This window comes from Equus asinus, chromosome 7, assembly GCF_041296235.1.
Source record: "Equus asinus isolate D_3611 breed Donkey chromosome 7, EquAss-T2T_v2, whole genome shotgun sequence".
NCBI lineage: Eukaryota > Metazoa > Chordata > Mammalia > Perissodactyla > Equidae > Equus > Equus asinus.
The window spans coordinates 37,816,258-37,835,136 of record NC_091796.1 but is presented as its reverse complement, the minus strand read 5'-3'; the positions used below and the strand labels follow the sequence as shown (position 1 = coordinate 37,835,136).

Here is an 18,879-nt window from a genome sequence, read left to right as displayed (position 1 = left end):
GCTAAGTCGATCTTCTTACACTCCAACCAGCAGTGTAAGAGAGCTCCTGTTTCTCTTCATCTTCACCAATTCTTAGTATTGTCATACTTTTCAATTTTGCAGACTAAAAGGTATAAAGTGGTACCTCATTGGTTTTTTTTTCCTAATTAGTAAGATTAATTATAATTTATTAGCCTTTCAAGTTTCCTCTCATGTGAAATACGTTTAACAGTATTGCCATTTTTCTATTCATTTGTGGAGGTTCTTAAGATAGTCCGGGTATCAATCCTTTATTGATTATATGTGTTTCTAAACGCTCTTTCCAAAAAAAGTATGAATCTGTTGCTGATTTTGAAATCTAGTAAGGTCTAGAAGCAAAGATAATTCCTGCCTTCTCAAAGTTCACAGCTATTTTGCAGACGTTTATATCTCTTTCTCAAACCTTTTTGGCCACTCACAGAAGACGAATTCCTCTTTGAGAGCCAATACATATACACTTACATATGAACTGAAAAAGGAGGCTCTAAATCCATTTCTTCTAAGTGATCAACCACAAGCAAATACATAAGAAAAGGACAGTTTGTCTCCATTCTACATAGCCAATGCTACATTTTGGCTCTCATATTAATACGTTATATAGCTTTTACATGGGTCAGTAAACAAGCACCTACTTTGAATAATAACAGTTTGTTAAAGCCCCTAATTAGTAAATAACCATTATATCGATACATCAGGATGTCTAAAACAACAATGAAGAGTGCCCACTCTCTCTATCCAATGAATTAAGGTACAAACCCAGACTAAGCAAATGAAATTTCTTTATTTTCAGTCTCACTAACATACAATCAGTTCTTACAGATAAAGCTGATTTGCAGAAGTGAAATGATTCTGGATATTTTAGTGACAGCAAATTACTGCTCAAAAAAGTTAACATCATTTACAGGAGCACAATCGAATGTTTTGCAAAATAAAGACGCTGCCCTAGAGGCATATAATCACACAGCAAGAAAGGACCTTAAATCACTTACTCGAACTCCCTCATTTTCAGGTGAGGAAAATGCAATCTGGAAATTAAGCAATTTGCCCAATCCAGGTCTTCTAAAATCTACAAATTCAGGGTTCTTTCCATTGCATCACGCAGCTTCTTTTAGACTCCCCAGTTCTAAAGCTCTGATTCCTCTATTAATCTTACAATTACAAGATCGAGTTGATGTGTTATAGAAATGATGGAGGTAAACCCACACCAATCTTTTCCTTTCCACGTCTCTACCCTTTCCCTCTCCATCCTCCATTATAATCTACGGAATGAAAAAAAAATTGCCTGAATTTCTGGCTCTAATTAGGTGCAGAGTCCTGAGCCCCTGGCTACTGTTTCTGCGTTAAATCAATAGAAGTGTTTTTTTTAAATCTTCCATTCCTTTATTCTACATTATCTACTAAGCGCCGACTTTGCAGGAAGCGCAGTGCACACGGCTCCTCCTACCCCGCGGACCACCAACGCCAGGAGGCCGGGGGCGCCAGGTAGGAGGATACCAGGCAGCGGGGAGCTGGGATAGCAGAGGAGTGAGGCTCCCGAGGCGCGTGGTGGGGGTGGGTCTTAGGGGCGCTAGGGAACAGGCCGGGTGGCGGGGAGCAGCCGAGAGGCGCGGGCGACTCACCTTTACGCAGCTCCCGCTCCCACACTGTGACGATGGGCCGCGAGTGCTTGCGGTGGTGGATGAGCCACAGGGACAAGGTCTGCACGCTCTGCTGCGAGTTGCTCAACTCCGACAGCTTCTTCTCCAGCGCCGCCTCAGAGAAGGCGGACATCCCTCCGACACCGCGTTCACGCCGTTCCACGCGGTGGGGCCAAGGGGAGGAGAGTTTCGCCGCCCTCGCCGCGGCCTCGCCCCCTCACCCCACCCTTCCCCACTGCTGCTGCTACATCCAAGACTGGCCAAGCAAGATGGCGTCCGGCCTGCAGTGACGTCACGGCCGGCCAACGCCCCGCCCCCGGAAGAAGCGGGGCCGGGAGGCGGGTCCCCCGAGCGGAAGGGGCGGTGCCGAAACTAACGCAAGGGAGGCGGACGCGGGTGTGTCTGGGCCGGGCTCTGGCGCCCGGCGGGAAACGGTTGTTGGGCCTAGAACCCTACTGGGGGAAAACTCTCTGGCAAGAGAGGAGTGATTCAAAACGTCGACATAGGCGTGAAAATTGGTACAGCCACTTTGAAAGACTATTACATTTTAAAATACACCTTCCCTGTGACTCTGCAGTTTCACTAATTGCTGTCAATGATAGTGAAACACCAGCATGTTTGCGTAAGGAACTGTATGCTAGTTGTTCTGTGCAGGGCAGTAACATTGAGAAGTTAGGACGTTCACAGCAGGTAAATGGCTAAATTAATTGTGATACATCCATATTGCAGAATACATGCAGCAGTTTAAAAGATGAACAAATCCAAGATATTGTGGATTTGGGTTTTTTTTAAGTTGCAAAAGGAGAAGTACAGTATAGCATTTAAGTGTATATTTTATATGAATTCATAACTTGGTAAATGCATGACAAAAGCTCTGGAAGAATACACACTATATTAAGACTGGTGTCAGGGAGAGGATCAGAATTGGAGCCCTTAAGCTGTGTCTGTATTGTTTTCATTTTTACAAGAACATATTAATGTATTACTTACATGATTAAAAATTAACTTCAGAAATCTCATAATTAATCTAGCACATTTTAACATTATACGTTTCTTAATTATGAGAGTTAACAAAGGAAATAAAAATATGTACACCGTCAGTCTAAATATCAGTACAAGAAATTTCAAAAAAGATACGTAAGAAATCACAGGAATTCCTAAGCCATCTTTTAAGAAGCACTGTTCAAGAACTTTGCACCAGGCAGGCATTAAATATATTTATTTGTTTGATTATAAGTACAGTTTATATTTCCCATTTTTAATGTCACTACAGCTTGAGGGTCAGACACCTCAGAGGTGAGGTAACTCTCCTTTCTCTTCCTCTCACTCCGATATCTATTCCTGTCTTTATGTTCCTTTCTTTTTCCATTGCACATTCTTTTGTTTATCCAATCCTCTTAGTCTAGTTTTTAACCTTAACTTAGTCTGAGTTTAACCTGTCTTCCAAGACCTAAGTGTATCTTCAGCACTATTCCCTTCCTTGAACCCTGCAGCCACAAAAAATTGCTACATATCATCTACCAAATGATGTCTTCACCTGAGGTTCCAACTCTTCCCACTCCCTTCTTCTGTTTCTCAGTTCTACCCGAACTTAAAAACCACCTTAAATTCCACTTTCTTTTCTTTCCCAACTGGTCCAATGCATGCAAGAAGTTCCTTCCTGTGTCATTTACTGACTTGGATGCCTTATTTAGCACTTACTACTAGTCTACGCTATTTATAATTTTATATATATATTCTGTCTCCAACTAGATTTTACTCTCAGTGACTCAGCCAAAGTAACAATTCTCCTGTTTTCCTTGGTACTCAGTCTTATTTGGCTGCTCTTCCTCTGGACTCCCACAGTATTCTGTACATGAGTGTACCATGGTTTTCCATATCAGGCTGTTAGATCTATATTTATTGACATTGTTACTTATTTCTGTGTTTTCAAAATAGTGATTGTAGCTGTTTATGCCCTTAGATAATTATGAATTATTTCCATATCTGTGTCCTCTGACTATACTTCTTGATTTTGTCTTCCCAAATTCAGACTTCAAATTCAGAATTATGCATTTTTCCCATAAACTGTCTTTGGCTTTCCCAGAATGGCCACCAAGTAACAAAAACACGTGCTCCTTCAACTTAAAAAGGAAGGCTACCACAAGAAAAGACTATAGACCAATATTGCTTATGAATATGGATGTAAAAATTCTTTACAAAATTCTAGCAAACTAAACCCAGCATCTTATTAAGAGGATTATACATCATGACCAAGTGGGATTTATCCCAGGAATGCAAGGGTGGTTCAAATACAAAAATCAATCCATATAATACGCTATATTAATAGAACAAAGAAAAAACACACACAACTGTCTCAGTTGGTGCAAAAAAAAATTTTGACAAAATCCAGCACCCTTTCATGATTAAAAAAAAAGTTGTGCTCACTTCATCAGTACATATACTAAAAAAAAAATTGGAACGATACAGAGAAGATTAGCATGGTCCCTATGCAAGGATGACATGCAAATTCGTGAAGGATTCCATATTTACAAACAAACAAACAAACAAACATCAAAGTAGGAATAGAAGGGCACTTTTTTTTTTTTAAGATTGGCACCTGAGCTAACAACTGTGGCTAATCTTTTTATTTTTTTTCTGCTTCGTCTCCCCAAATCCCCCCAGTACATAGTTGTATATCTTAGTTGCAGGTCCTTCTAGTTGTGGCATGTGGGTCACCACCTCAACGTGGCCTGACGAGCGGTGCCATGTCCGCACCCGGGATCAGAATGGGCAAAACCCTGGGCCACTGCAGCGCAATGTGAACTTAATCACTCAGCCACAGGGACGGCCCCAGAAGGGCACTTTCTTAGTTTAATAAAAGACATGTATGGAAAACCGCACAGCTAACATCACACTCAATTATAAAGACTGAAAGCTTTCCCCCTAAGATTAGGAACAAGACAAGGATATGTACTTTTGCCACTTCTGTTCAGCATTATCCTGGAAGTTCTAGTCATAACAATTAATCAAGAAAAAGAAATATAAGTTATCCAAATTGGAAAGGAGGCAGTAAAATTATGTGTATTTGCAGGAGACATGATCTTATATAGAGAAAATCCTAAGGAATCCACAAAGAAACTATTAGAGCTAATAAAATAATTTGGCAAAATTACAAGATACCAGATTGAATACAAAAGTCACTTGTATTTTGATACACTAGCAATGAATAATTTGAAAATGAAATTAGGAAAATAATCCATAATATCAAAAAAATAAAATACTTAGGAATAAATTTAACCAATGAGATTTTTAAAAATACACTGAAAACTACAAAATATTGTTGAAAGAAATCAAAGAAGCCCTAAATAAATGGAAAGATATACCTTGTTCACGGGTTGGAAGACTTAATATCATTAATATGGCAATACTACCCAAAGCAATCTTCAGATGCAATGCAATCCATATTAAGATCCCAATGGCCTTTTGTGCAGAAATGGAAAAGCTGATCCTAAAATTCATGTGGAATTGCAAGGGACACTGAACAACCAAAGTAATCTTGAAAAAGAAAAGCAAAGTTGGAGAACTCACAGTTCCTGATTTCAAAACCTACTACAAAGCTACAGTAATCAAAACAGTGTGACATACTATTCATCCATAAAAAGGAATGAAACAGTAATACATGCTAGAAGATAGAGGAACCTTAAAAGCATTATGCTAGGTGAAAGATGCCAGATACAAAAGATCACATATTTTATGATTCTATTTATAAGAAATATCCAGAATAGGTAAATCCAGAGACAGAAAGTGATTGCTTGGGGAGATGGGGAGGGAGAGATGGGGAGTGACTATTTAATTGGAATTTTCTTCCGAGGTGCTGAAAATGTTTTGGAACTAGATAGATATGATGCTTGCAACACATCATAGATGTACAAATGCCACTAAATTGTACACTTTAAAATGCTTAATTCTATGTTATGTGCATTTTACCTCAGTACAAAAATGGAAGCCTAATAAGAATAATTAGGTTTATTTCACATTCTTCAAATTTTAATTGACCCAAATTTGCTGTGAGGGCTCTTATGTTTACCAAGCTTAGGATAAAAGAAAATTTACAAGCTAAAAAGTTTCAGTCTTTCTAAGTTAAATTATGTATAGGTAAACTATTAAGATGCATATGTTTCGATGATGTTGTACTTCTCAGGTTAAAAGAAGCATACTAATGTTCATGTACAAAGACTGTACGATAATAAGCCACAAAAGATTTTACTTATAGGTTTCTACGTTTCAAAATTCTTGTCAACTGATGGCATGTATAATATATTTTATGAACTAAATTAAAGGTCCTGGAGATTTTTTTTAATACTCTCAGGATAATCCTAAATTAATCCTCAACAGAGTATTCTACTCTTCTCTCTTCTGATAATGGTACCAAATATAATAAATCAGGGAAAGCTGTTTGGTCTTGTCACCAGTAGGTATGAACTGCTACTGTACTCACCAGCCGTCTAATCGGCTTGTACATGAAGAATCACCTGGGCTCAGCTAGGCAGTTCTCTTTCAGAGTCTCACATGAGGTTGCAGCCAGGCAGTAGCTAGAGTCATCTCAAAGTCTTCACTAATATGTTTAATGCCTGGGCTTGGAAGACTCTGTTTGAATTGTTTACTAGGAGACAAAACAGCTGGGGTCACTCAAACCAATCTCTCTTTCTCTCCCTCTCTCTATTCAGTCTCCTGTAGAGAGTGTCCTGGGGTAATTGGAAGTCACATAACACCCTTCTAGCTTATTGTATTAGACAAGACAGTCAAAGCTCATTTAAGTTCATGGGGGTAGGGACATAGCCGCCACCCCTTGATGGAAGGAGTGCAAACAACTTGCAGACATGTTTTGTGACCGCCACAGACTGGAAGACTGTCCCAGCCATAGACTTTCATCTGAGGAGTCTTAGGAATCTTCCAGAGGTAAAAAACTGCAAATAGGAAAGGCATCCACCGAAGACCTTCAGATTAAGTTAACAACTGCATGAAGTACACAGCTTCCACTCAGGACCTGCAGAACCAGATCCAAATACCTAGAACTAGAGATTATCATGCTTTAATATGCATGCTCTTGTTCTTTATTTTCTAATTATTTTTCTTACTCTTATCGGGTTTAAGACGCTTGTTACCTCTTGACACCGTACCCATAAGGCCTTATTCTTTTTTTTTCTCCCCAAAGCCCCAGTACATAGTTGTATATCCTAATTGTAAGTCATTCTAGTTCTTCTATGTGGGAAGCCACCACAGTGTGGCTTGATAAGCAGTGTGTAGGTCTGCGCCCAGGATCCGAACTGGTGAACCCCGGGCCGCCAAAGCAGAGCACATGAACTTAACCACTCGAAGGCCTCATTCTTAATATTGCTCTTTTTATCTTTAGTTAGTCCTTGCTATGAGCCCAATACCTAGTGTGATTTTCTTGTGATTTAACTAAGATATATAATTAAACCAACTGTTGGGTTTGTATCCACCTTCCTTTGAGTGCCACCCAGTTCCCTCTAGTATCTTCCCTTTGTAAAAAAAAATCAGTTGATTTCCTTGTTAATTAGATTCAATTACTAATAACTTTTTGTATGGTTTACACCATAACAGGCAAGACATTAAAAAGTCTAAAATCCATGTTATGCCACACCTAAGAAGAGACATTTCTGTCTCCACCAAAAAGAGGGGAGGGGATACTACGTGTTAAAGTAAGGAAGGAACAGGAAAGGTAAATGAATGCCACCAACGTCTTAGAACCCCTTTCTCAAAAGTTCATAAACTTGGATAGGCCATGATCAAAATAGAGCAGCTTTAGATATAATATTGGCCTCTCAAGGTAGAATATGTACTATCTCAAAAGAAAAATGTACTTATATTCCTAAAGACTTCTCTGGAATGTTTAATATTACTAACGTTTTCCAGGGGAAAAAAAGAAATTAGGAGATCAGGTACTTTGGCTGATTTTCCTGTACATGTAAATATTGCCATACAGACATTGTCACACCAGATGACACAACAGCACATCTTCCAACAAAAGAAATATGAAGTACTGCCTTTAGTTCAGCAACAGATGATGATCTCTAACAACCTCTGGTCAATGGAATCTTGACAATGGGTCTGAATTTCACAGAATAATATATACTGCAGGCTGAATTCATCTGCACTCAGTTAAAATGGGGAATTGAGAAAGTAAAAAGCTAACCCTGGAAACTGAAAGCTAGGCTGTAATGTTCCTAACAAATCATCAACTACCCTCACAGGATATAAACAATAAGCAGACAAGGCCATTCTGTGACGGTAGTGGGACAAGACAGGGTCAAGGTCACTTTGACACCATGAAAATTGCTAATACATTTCTCTCATAACAAACATAAATGATTACAGCTTCCTTCACCAATGATATCTCTAGCCCCACCTTAATCTTTTAGCATTCTAGATAGAAGTTACCAAGATCTACCCAATCACCAAATTGCCCCCGCTTCCTGACTGCACCCCATCCAGAACAGACCTCTGCAAAACCTCCTTAGGCTCACCAACACAAGCTCAAGTCTCATAATAAGCCCTTCCCAATTCCTTCTTAATGACACACAGTTGCTCTGTTCTGTGCTAAATAACCTACCTGGTTCTTGTGGTCTTCAGCTGGTGAGCTTTGATATAGGTTATGTGTCAAACTTTTAATAGTGGTCAATTCTATGGATAAGAAAACAGGTAATTTCTTCTTTCCAATGTACATATTTCACTATGGTTTGAATTTTTGACCACAAGCATGTGTTAGTTATACAATGAGAAAAATAATAAGTATATTATGATTGGGGCAGGGGAAGGACCTCCACTGGCTCCCCTTTGCCCATAGAAAAAGATTATATCCTTATTATGGCATACAAGGCTCATATTAATTCAGTTCTACCATTCTCAGCAGCCCCATCTGCCACAGCTCCCCTCACTATGTTCTTGAGCCTCCAACAGCACCAAACATCTGAATTATTTCCCAAATCCTATACAATTCCATTTTCCACTGCCTTCTATCCACTTAAACCTGCAAACGCCTGCCCCTCCCCCAAATAAATAACTTCTTTTGAAAATTGGTTTGAATCAACAAATGAATGAACAAACAAAATGCAGTATATGTATACAACGGGATATTGTTCAGCCATAAAAAGGAAGGAAATTCTGATACATGTTACAACATGGGTAAACTTTGAAAACGTTATGCTAAGTGAAACAAACCAGACACAAAAGGACGAGTATGGTATGATTCCACTTATGCGAGGTACCTAGAATAGGCAAATCCATAGAGGTTACCAGGGGGTGGGGGGAGGAGGGAATGAGTAGTCATTTTTTAATGGGTACAGAATTTTGGTTTGGGATGATGAAAAAGTTCTGGAAATAGAAAGTGGTGATGATTACACAACATTGTGAATGTACTTAATGTCACTGAATTTACACCAAAAAATAGTTAAAATGGTAAATTTTATGTTATGTGTATTTTATCACAATAAAAAAGGAAAAAACTTGATTTGAATTTTTATGGAAAATTTCAAGACTATACAAAAATTAAGAGAAGAATATAACGAATCTCCATGTATCCATCAACAGTTTCAACAATTATCAACTCCTGGCCAAACTTCTACCCCTTCTCACCCACCATCCCCCACACTGAATTATTCTGCAGTGAATTCCAGACATTATATCATTTCATCAATAAATCTTTCAGACTTTCTCTAAAGTAACTTAAGCATTTCTTTACCAAGGAATTCCTATTCCTCCTTCAAAACCCAGCTCAGATATCACCTCCTTCTGTAAAACCTTTCCCCATGTCCCCTAGAACCAGCAGGACCCATTTGTCCCTCTGTGTATCTATGACTCTTTGCCCCTCCCTCTAGAACAGGGTTTCTCAACACTGGCACTATTGACATTTTGAGACAGATAACCGTTTGATGTGGGGGCTGTCCTGTGGATTGCAGGATGCTTAGCGACATCCACGGCTTCCACCAACTAGATGCAAGCAGCACCTTCCTTTCCTTTGTGACAAACAAAAATGTCTCCAGACATTGCCAAATGTCCCATGGGGGGCAAAATTGCCCCCGGTGAGAACTGCTTTTCCAGAACTGCCCTTAAGAACTGCACTGCAGATATTTGCTTCCATATCTGTCTCCACTTCTAGACTGAAATCCTCGAGGACATAGACAACTTCTTCTTTATCTTAGCAGAGCCAGCATCTGATTCTTAACTAGGAATTCCATGAGAAGAAAGCTGGAAGGCCAAGAGAGCTTGGGCAGATCTTCACAGAACTTCACGAAAATCTGAGGCCATTAGGTCCAGCCTTCCATTCAGCGCCTTAGTCACTTCCATAATATCCCAATCTGTTGTCTCTCTAGCCTCTGTTGGGGAGTCAAGTCATTGGATTCATCTTCCTGCTGAGGGGCTCATTTTGTTCAAGTTCTTATGGTGAGTGGAAGCTTGCTCACTCTGACTTTACCCATTGTCCCAAATCTGTCCTCTGAATTCTTATAAAATGAGCCTAATTTCACTTTCATGTGACAGCTCTTCAGGTATATGAAGACCACTACCATTCTATTCATTCATTAAATCACTTAAAATATACACTTGAACAAGAGAAAAGCAACCACTGACCTCAGGAACTGGCCCTATCAGGTAGGTCTAGGTGGCATAAGAGCTGGCCTGGCATTCACAGATAGGCATTCTCCTGATGAACAGAATCTCATAGAACAACTACATCAGAGAAGGCCACTCTGTGACCTTGATAAAGTAAGACAAGAATGAAAGAAGACAAAAACAAGACCATTTCAAAAATTTTATCTAAGCAGAGAAAAAAACACAGTCACTGTGCAAACCACAAAAACACCAAATATCCCCCTCACCCTGCTAATGTCACTGACTGCTGCTTCTTTACCAATTACAGACAGTTTTAGCCTGTGCTCAACCCTCCATCTAGAAAAAATTCATTAAGATACTCACAGAATTATTCCTGTTTCCTGGCAGCATCCAATCCAGAGCAAAGCCCTACTCCCTTGAAACCTCCCCCAAAACACCTAACATAAGCCTAAATGCCGAAGTCCTTGCCCACATACCCTTACCTGGCATCTCCGTGGTTCCCCCTGGTGAACATTCTGCTTCATTGCAACAAGCCAAAACCCTCGTTTATTCAACTACAGGTAGGTTTCTGGTGGTGGTTGTCAGGAGGAGATTGACATAAGGACCACTCAATGTGGGCCAGACCCTTGGGATACAGCAATGAATACAACAGACAAAAATTCATGTCCCTCACAGAATTTACATGGAAGTGAAGAATGAACCACGTGTTTAAGTGTCAGAGACTATGCGTTAGATTAAGTACCATGGGGAAAAGTAAACAGGCATAATGTGTATCGGAATTTAACTGATTGACTAAGGAAAGCCTTCTGAGATGACATTTTAAAATCTAAGGAGAGGAAGCATGAGCCCAGCAGCTCTTTCAGAGTGTTCCAAGCAAAGGGAACAGCAAATGCAAAGGCCCTGGGACATGAGTGTGCCTGGTGAGGCTCAAGAAACAGCAAGGAGAACTCATGTGGCTGGAGGGAGGTGATCAGAGAGGAGAGTCAATAGGAGGAAGAGAGTAAGACGAGGTCAGGGAGTGAAGAATGATCATATAGTGCCTTCTAGACTACTGCAAGGACTTTGGCTTTTACTCTGAGAAGGAAAGTTGTTGGAAAGTGTTGAACAGAAAAATGACATGATCTTACTTACATTTAAATTTAAAAAAAACAAACATTCTAGCTGATGTGTTGAGATGAGAACGGGGGAGAGGGGATGAAGATGGAAGCAGGGAGACCAGGCACTTGTAATAATCCAATGAGAGAGGATGGTGATTTGGACCAGGCTGGAAACACAGGAGGCGAAAAGCTGGCAGATTCTGGATATATTTGGAAAGTAGAACAGGCCAGATTTACTAGTGTGGGGGCAGGGGCGAAGGAGAAAAGTCAAGGAAGACATTAATGTTTTCAGCACGAGCTAAAGCTGTAAGGCTGACGGTTGCCATTAACTAAGACAGGGAAGACAGTCGCAGGGTAGGTTTTTTAGGAGAAAAGAACAGGAATTCATATTATATGTGCAATTGCAAGTGGAGATGTTGGGTAAGCAATTGGATAGCCTACAATTCAGAGAGGTCTGGGTCGGAGTTAATCACTTTTGGAGTTTGACAATAGACAGTATTTAAAGTCATGAGACTGGATGAGATCACTAAGCAAGGGAGTGCAGACTGACAGAGAATGTCAAAGACTGAGCTCAGGACACTCCAATGTTTAGAGCCTGGGGAAATGAGAAGAAATAGGGTAAACGCATCCAACGGAAGAGCCATTGAGACAGGAGGAAACCAGTAGTGTGCATTCTTTATGCATTTGAAGTGGGAAATGATCAACTATGTCAAATGCTGAAAAATGACTAAGATGAGGATGAGAATTGACTACTAGATTTAGCAACATCTTCCTTGGGCCTTTTCTTTTCAGGAGAAATATCTGATTCTGTAATTTTGTTTAGTTTTGTTTGTAAAATATCACTTCCTAATGCACTATATAATTTACCTATTTATCTTATTGTCTGCCTATTCTTACTAGAATGAAAGCTCTACTAGGGCATGGATTTTTGTCTATTTTGCTAATTAATAAAATATTGCATAGAACAGTGTCTGGTCATAGTAGGAGCTCAATAAGTATTTGGTGAATCAGTGGTTCGTGGATCCATCTCTGTGTTGATCTGACATCTATGAACATGCTCATTTGGCAATGTTTCTCTAAAACTATTACAGTATGCCCTAGTCAAGTCATGGAAGACTAGGATGGTTCTCCTTTGCTCAAAGCCTGGCATTTTACAGTGCAGCCCAGCAAGCCCAGCCTGTTTGGCAGACAATCACCCTGCTACTCCATGCCCCCCCTTATCCAGCACTGTGTCTTCCCCATGAACTGAGGAAAAAAATCCACAACCAGCCAGCCTTGCAGAGCTCAGGATATGTGCCATATCTCTAATGATGGGATCACATGTTTCAAAGGAAATGGAGAAAAAGGACATCAGACATTACATTGGGAAATCTCTTTTAAGATGGGGTGCCCAACCTGAACTCCCAAATTTTTCAGCTTTGGAGACCAACAGACAGGAATTTAAGCCTCTTCTCTGGGATCAAGTTGCTCTGGGACTTTTGTCAAACCAATGAATTTGAGCTTCATTTTCCTCATCAGTAATATGTAACTAAATCAGGTCTACATTGCAGAGTTGCCCTAAGAATTGAGAGAATTTTGTACAGGCCTATAATAAACCTTCATAAATTCTCTTATTCTTACTTCATAACTGCTTCCCATTTGACAAATGTTTTCAGCTAAGATAAAGTGGAAGTAAAGAGTTTGTTTCTTTTTTTATTTTTTATTGAGTTAATGATAGGTTACAATCTTGTGACATTTCAGTTGTACATTATTGTCTGTCAGTCGTGTTGTAGGTGCACCCCTTCACCCTTTGTACCCACCCCCCACCCCACCTTTCCCCTGGTAGCCACTAAACTGTTCTCTTTGTCCACATGTTTAAATTCCTCATATGAGTGGAGTCATACAGAGATTGTCCTTCTCTATCTGGCTTATTTCACTTAACATAATTCCCTCAAGGTCCATCCATGTTGTTGCAAATGGGATGATTTTGTTCTTTTTTACGGCTGAGTAGTATTCCATTGTATATTATACCACATCTTCTTTATCCAGTCATCTGTTGGTGGGCACTTAGGTTGCTTCCACATCTTGGCTATTGTAAATAATGCTGTAGTGAACATTGGGGTGCATGGGACTTTTGGAATTGCTGACTTCAAGCTCTTTGGATAGATATGCAGTAGTAGGATAGCTGGGTTGTATGGTAGTTCTATTTCTAATTTTTTGAGGAATCTCCATACTGTTTTCCATAGTGGCTGCACCAGTTTGCATTCCCACCAGCAGTGTATGAGGGTTCCTTTTTCTCCACAACCTCTCCAACATTTGCTACTATTAGTTTTAGATATTTTTGTCATTCTAATGGGTGTAAGGTGATATTTTATTGTAGTTTTGATTTGCATTTCCCTGATGTACAGCGATGATGAACATCTTTTCATGTGCCTATTGGCCATCCGTATATCTTTGGAGAAATGTCTGTTCATGTCCCCTGCCCATTTTTTGAAGGAGTTTGTTTCTTTACAGTAACACAGTACAATATAAAAGTCCAGATAGGGGCTGGCCCCATGGCGCAGTGGTTAAGTTTGTGCCCTTTGCTTCGGCAGCCCAGGGTTTTGCTGGTTCAGATCCTGGGCACAGACATGGCACCACTCATCAAGCCATGCTGAGGCGGCATCCCACATAACAAAGCCAGAAGGACCTGCAATTAGAGTATACAGCTGTACAGTGGGGCACTTTGGGGAGAAGAAGAGGAAAAAGAAAAGATTGGCAACAGATGTTAGCTCAGGTGTCAATCTTTAAAAAGAAAAAAAGGACAAATACAATATGTGTCCTTTTGTGTCTGGCTTATTTCATTTAGCACAATGTCTTCAAGGTTCATCCATATTGTAGATAATTATATTTTTAAATTTTATTTTTTCTCATGAGTGAGAAATTCTGTGATACATCATCTTTAATATGATGAAATGTAATTTGAATCTTTTCCTGTGACTGCTCAATTCATGTCTCTTGTACATTCCTCCTAGCTAAGAACAGGAAATACCTCTACATTTATTCAAGTATTTGTGTCCATTAGCAACATTTTAAGTTATGTTCATATATATCTTGCAGAGATACGTTAAATAAAACTGGATCCTTAAATTGACACTAAAAAAAAAAAACTTAATAGTTGAACTCAAGTGGTATCATTTCTAAATTACAGTTGTCCTTAAGTTTGGAAGTTGCATTAAAATTCCACAAGGCGGCAGACCGGTTCCATTAAATCAGGCTTGCTGCACTGATATAAATACATTCCAGGTATTCTCAGCATTGGCCTAAGCATAGCAAAACTTTCTAAGCCAACACAAGGAAACCGTGAAGATATTTTCTCCCAAAAAGAACTTTACAATTGTTGGTTAATTTTTTAAATAAGTTTACAAATCTTACTTACCATTAAATTAGTTGTAATAGAATCATAGAATTTTATATTTAAACCAAACTTAATAATTTATTTAATTATGTAATTCTTGCCCAAATGCAAATAACTTTATTCTTGGCTTAAAAACAAAAACAAAATGTAGCAGTGGGAATATAAAATGGTGCACTTGCTGTGGAAGATGGTATGACAGCTACTCAAAATATTCAACATAAAATTATATGATTCAGCAATTTTTCTTCTAGGTACATACTCCCAAAGAACTGAAGCAGAGACTCAAAGAGGTACTTCGTCAAATTAATAAACAGAAACCTCATTAAACTGAAGTCAGGAGGCCAAAAGAAGGAGCAATCACATCCTATGTCCATAGCACCTCCAAACAGGAAGAAGAAAGACTTCCTTTTCCTGATGGCAAGAAGCTCACCCAATGAGAGACTGTCACAACTCAGCCAATGAAAAGCCACTACACGTGGAACTCTCAATTCCTCCAAAGAATTCTATGTTTAAAATACCCTTCCCAACTTCCTCTTCTCCTCTGTAAGAGTTTCTCCTCCCTCACTTCTTGGGGGCCTTGCACGTGGCTGGCCATGGTTGCAGACTCCAAATTGCAATTCTTTGCTGATCCCAAATAAACTCATTTTTGCTGGAGAAATAACTGGCTATTTATTTGTTTAAGGTCAACAGTTTTTACACCCATGTTCACAGTAGGATTATTCACAATAGCCAAAATGTGGAAGCAATTCCTCTACATCAGTGAATGAATGGATAAATGGAATATGGTATGTACATACAATGGAATATTTTTCAGCCTTAAAAAGGGATGAGATTCTGACACATAATACAACATGGATGAGGCTTAAAGTTATAGTAACTTTATATATGTAAAGTTTTTTATATATATAGATCTTTATATATGTAAAGTTATAGTAAAGTTGTTGCCTTTATCAATTGTTCATTCTTTTTAATACTGAGTAGTATTGCATTGAACAAACATACTACAATATTGTATATCCATTTAACTGTTGAAGAACATTTAGATGGTTTCCAGTTTCTGGCAATTATGAATAGAACTGCTATACAAGTTTTTTGTGTAAATGCACGTTTTAATTACTCTAGGGCAATTACACAGAAGAGGGACTGCTGGGTCATAATGAAGGTGGACGTTTACTTTGATAAGAAATTGTCCAATGGTTTTCCATAGTGTCAGTACCATTTTGCATACCTACCAGCAACGTATGAAAGCTTCAGTTGTTCTTCGTCCTTGCCAGTAATTGGTATTGTCAGTATTTTTTATTTTAGCCATTCTAGTAGGTGAGTAGTGATATCTCATGGCTTTTTTGGTTGTGTGTGTGTGTGTGTGTGCACGTGTATGTGTCCGGGTTCTTCAAAGGGAATATATTGATAAGGAATCATTTTTCTTTCTTTCAGTGTATTTCTTTCTTTTTGTCAATTTTCTTTCTTTTAAATTAAATTAGTATACAACGTTCATGGTTGTATTTCTAGATATTTTTCTGGATATAAGGACCTGGAATTTCTTAATCTCTGCCACTGGAAATAAGCTACTATTTTCAAAGCTCAGTAATACCTTCTTCCAAAACAACCAACAACATTGCAAAAGTTGGTCCTACCCTTGACGTGATTTACTAATTTGTACATGATACTTCTATAGTTCAGAGATTTTCAAACATTTTTCTGTTACCAGCCATGACAAAAGGATGTCCATGTGTGGGATACTCTCCCATGCATAGTACCAGAGACACGAGCAACATCCTTAAGACAGACTATGGATTCTCATGCTTCCCATGCTATATGTTCATAAATTACTACATGTAATTTCACACTATATTAGGATTGACTGTGAATCCACTCCAATATATTTTTTAAAATTACTCACAGATTGTATTATTTTTAACCATTATTAGAAACACATTACTTGATCAAAACTTCTTAACTAATAGTAACATATATGACACAACATCACTATTTGACTATGAAAGAACCACTATTCTATACTATTTCCTCATTTCATGTAAATTGTATAATTTATTGCTATAATGTTGCTCATAACATTCTCTTATTCTTTTAATGTCCATAGATCTATCCTTCCTTTCATTCCTAGCATTGGAAATTTTTGTCGTCTCTTTTTTTCCTTGATCAGTCTGGCCAGAGAGCTTATCAATTTTATTGATCTTTTCAAAGAAACAGCTTTTGATTTCATTGATTTTTATCTATGTCTACTTTCTCTTTCATTTATTTTTACTCATTATGGCTTTAATTTGTATTTCCCTAATGACTAATGACGTTGAACATCTTTTCAGGTCCTGATTGGCCACTCTATGTCCTCTTTGGTGACATATCTGTTCAAATCTTCTGCCTGTTTTAAAAAATTGGGTTGTCTTTTCAGGGTTGTGTTATGGGAGTTCTTTATATATTCTAAATGAAAGTCCTTTGTTGAATATGTGATTTGCAAATATTTTTCTCCCAGTCTGTAGCTTATCTTTTGTATTATAATTTTTGGGGGCAGGCCTAGTAGCATAGTGGTTAAGTTCACACGCTCCACTTTGGCAGCCCAGGGCTCATAGGTTTGGATCCGGGGTACAGACCTGGTACCACTTGTCAAGCCGTGCTCTGGCAGCGTCCCACATAAAATAGAGGAGGATGGACACAGATGTTAGCTCAGTGACAATCTTTCTCAAGCAAAAAGAGGAAGATTGGCAACAGATGTTAGCTCAGGGCCAATCTTCCTAAAAAAAGAAAAATTCAATTTTGATGAAGTTCAAATTATCAATTTATTATTTTATATATTATGCTTTTGATGTCTTGTCTAAGAACTCTGCCTAACCCCAGGTCATATTTTCTTTTATGCTTTCTTCTAAAAGTTTTATGGTTTTATCTTCATATCTATGGTACCTTTGGGGTATATTTTTGTACAAATTGTGAGGTTTAGGTAGATTTTTTCCCCCATAATATTCAACTGTTCCTAAACCATTTGTTGGAAAGACTATTGAATTCCCCATTCAATTGCCTTTTCACCTTTGTAAAAAAATAAGTTGGCCATCTTCGTCTATTTCTGGACTCTCTATTCTATTTATATATATATATATTTTTTGTTGTTGTTGTTGTTGTTGAGGAAGTTTGGCCCTGAGCTAACATCTGTTGGCAATCTTCCTCCTTTTGCTTGAGGAAGATTGTCACTGAGCTAACATCTGTGCCAATCTTCCTCTATTTTGTATATGGGACACTACCACAGCATGGCTTGATGAGTGGTGCATAGGTCTGTGACTGGGATCTGAACCTGCAAACCCTGGGCTGCCAAAGTGGAGTGCATGAACTTAACCACTATGCCACGGGACCAGCCCTATTCTATTCTATTGATTTATGCGTTTATCCCTTGGCCAGTACCACAGAGTCTTGATTGCAGTAGGTTTATAGTAAGTCTTAAAGTCAGATAGTATGATTCCATCGATTTTACTCTTCTTCAAAATTTTTGGTTATTCCAGTTCCTTTGTCTTTCTATGAAATTTTAGAATCAGTTTGTATACCTAAAAAGATCCTGCTGAGGATTTTGATTGAAATGGACATATTAACTATGTTGGGCTTTGCAATCCATGAGCATGGCATTAGGTTTTTTTCCTCTTTTATCATCATTTGTAGTTTTCAGCATGGTTTGTTAGATTTATACGTAAGTGTTGCATTTTGAGGGGAGCTATTGTAAATGGAATTTTATTTTTAAGTTTGTTTCCAAGTGTTCATCGCTCAAAAATAAAAATGTGATTGACTTTTGTGTGTTGACATTGTATACTGTAACCTTGCTAAAATTGCTTATTAGTTCCAGGTAGGTTTTTTGTAGATTCATTGGGGTTTTGTAAGTAGACAATTATGTCATCTGTGATTAGGAACGATTTTATTTCTTCTTTTCCAACCTTTAAGCATTTTAATTAATTTTCCTTGCCTTATTGTACTGGCTAGGATTTTCAGTAAGATGTTGAAAATGAGTGGTGAGAGTGGACATCCCTGCCTTATATCCAATTTTAGGGGGAAAGCATTTGATCTTTTACTAATGAGTATAATGTGAGCTATAATTTGCTGAATTGTTTTTTCTTTTCTTTTTTTTTTTTAAAGATTTTATTTT

The 18,879-nt window shown here is 38.4% G+C and overlaps 1 protein-coding gene and 1 pseudogene across 2 annotated transcripts in view; one reads left to right on the top strand and one right to left on the bottom strand.

Moving 5' to 3' along the window:
* Positions 1–1,973, bottom strand: part of RPRD1A (regulation of nuclear pre-mRNA domain containing 1A) — an 87,755-nt gene extending 85,782 nt beyond the window's left edge. For both annotated transcript variants that reach the window (XM_014829292.3, XM_014829291.3), the window contains exon 1: positions 1,638–1,973. In XM_014829292.3, the coding sequence (XP_014684778.1) occupies positions 1,638–1,788 (151 nt within the window). In that variant the 5' untranslated portion in view covers positions 1,789–1,973. The remainder of the gene's footprint in view (positions 1–1,637) is intronic.
* Positions 1,974–4,089: 2,116 nt separating this feature from the next.
* Positions 4,090–4,187, top strand: LOC123287520 (U6 spliceosomal RNA; annotated as a pseudogene).
* The last annotated feature ends 14,692 nt before the right edge of the window (positions 4,188–18,879 follow it).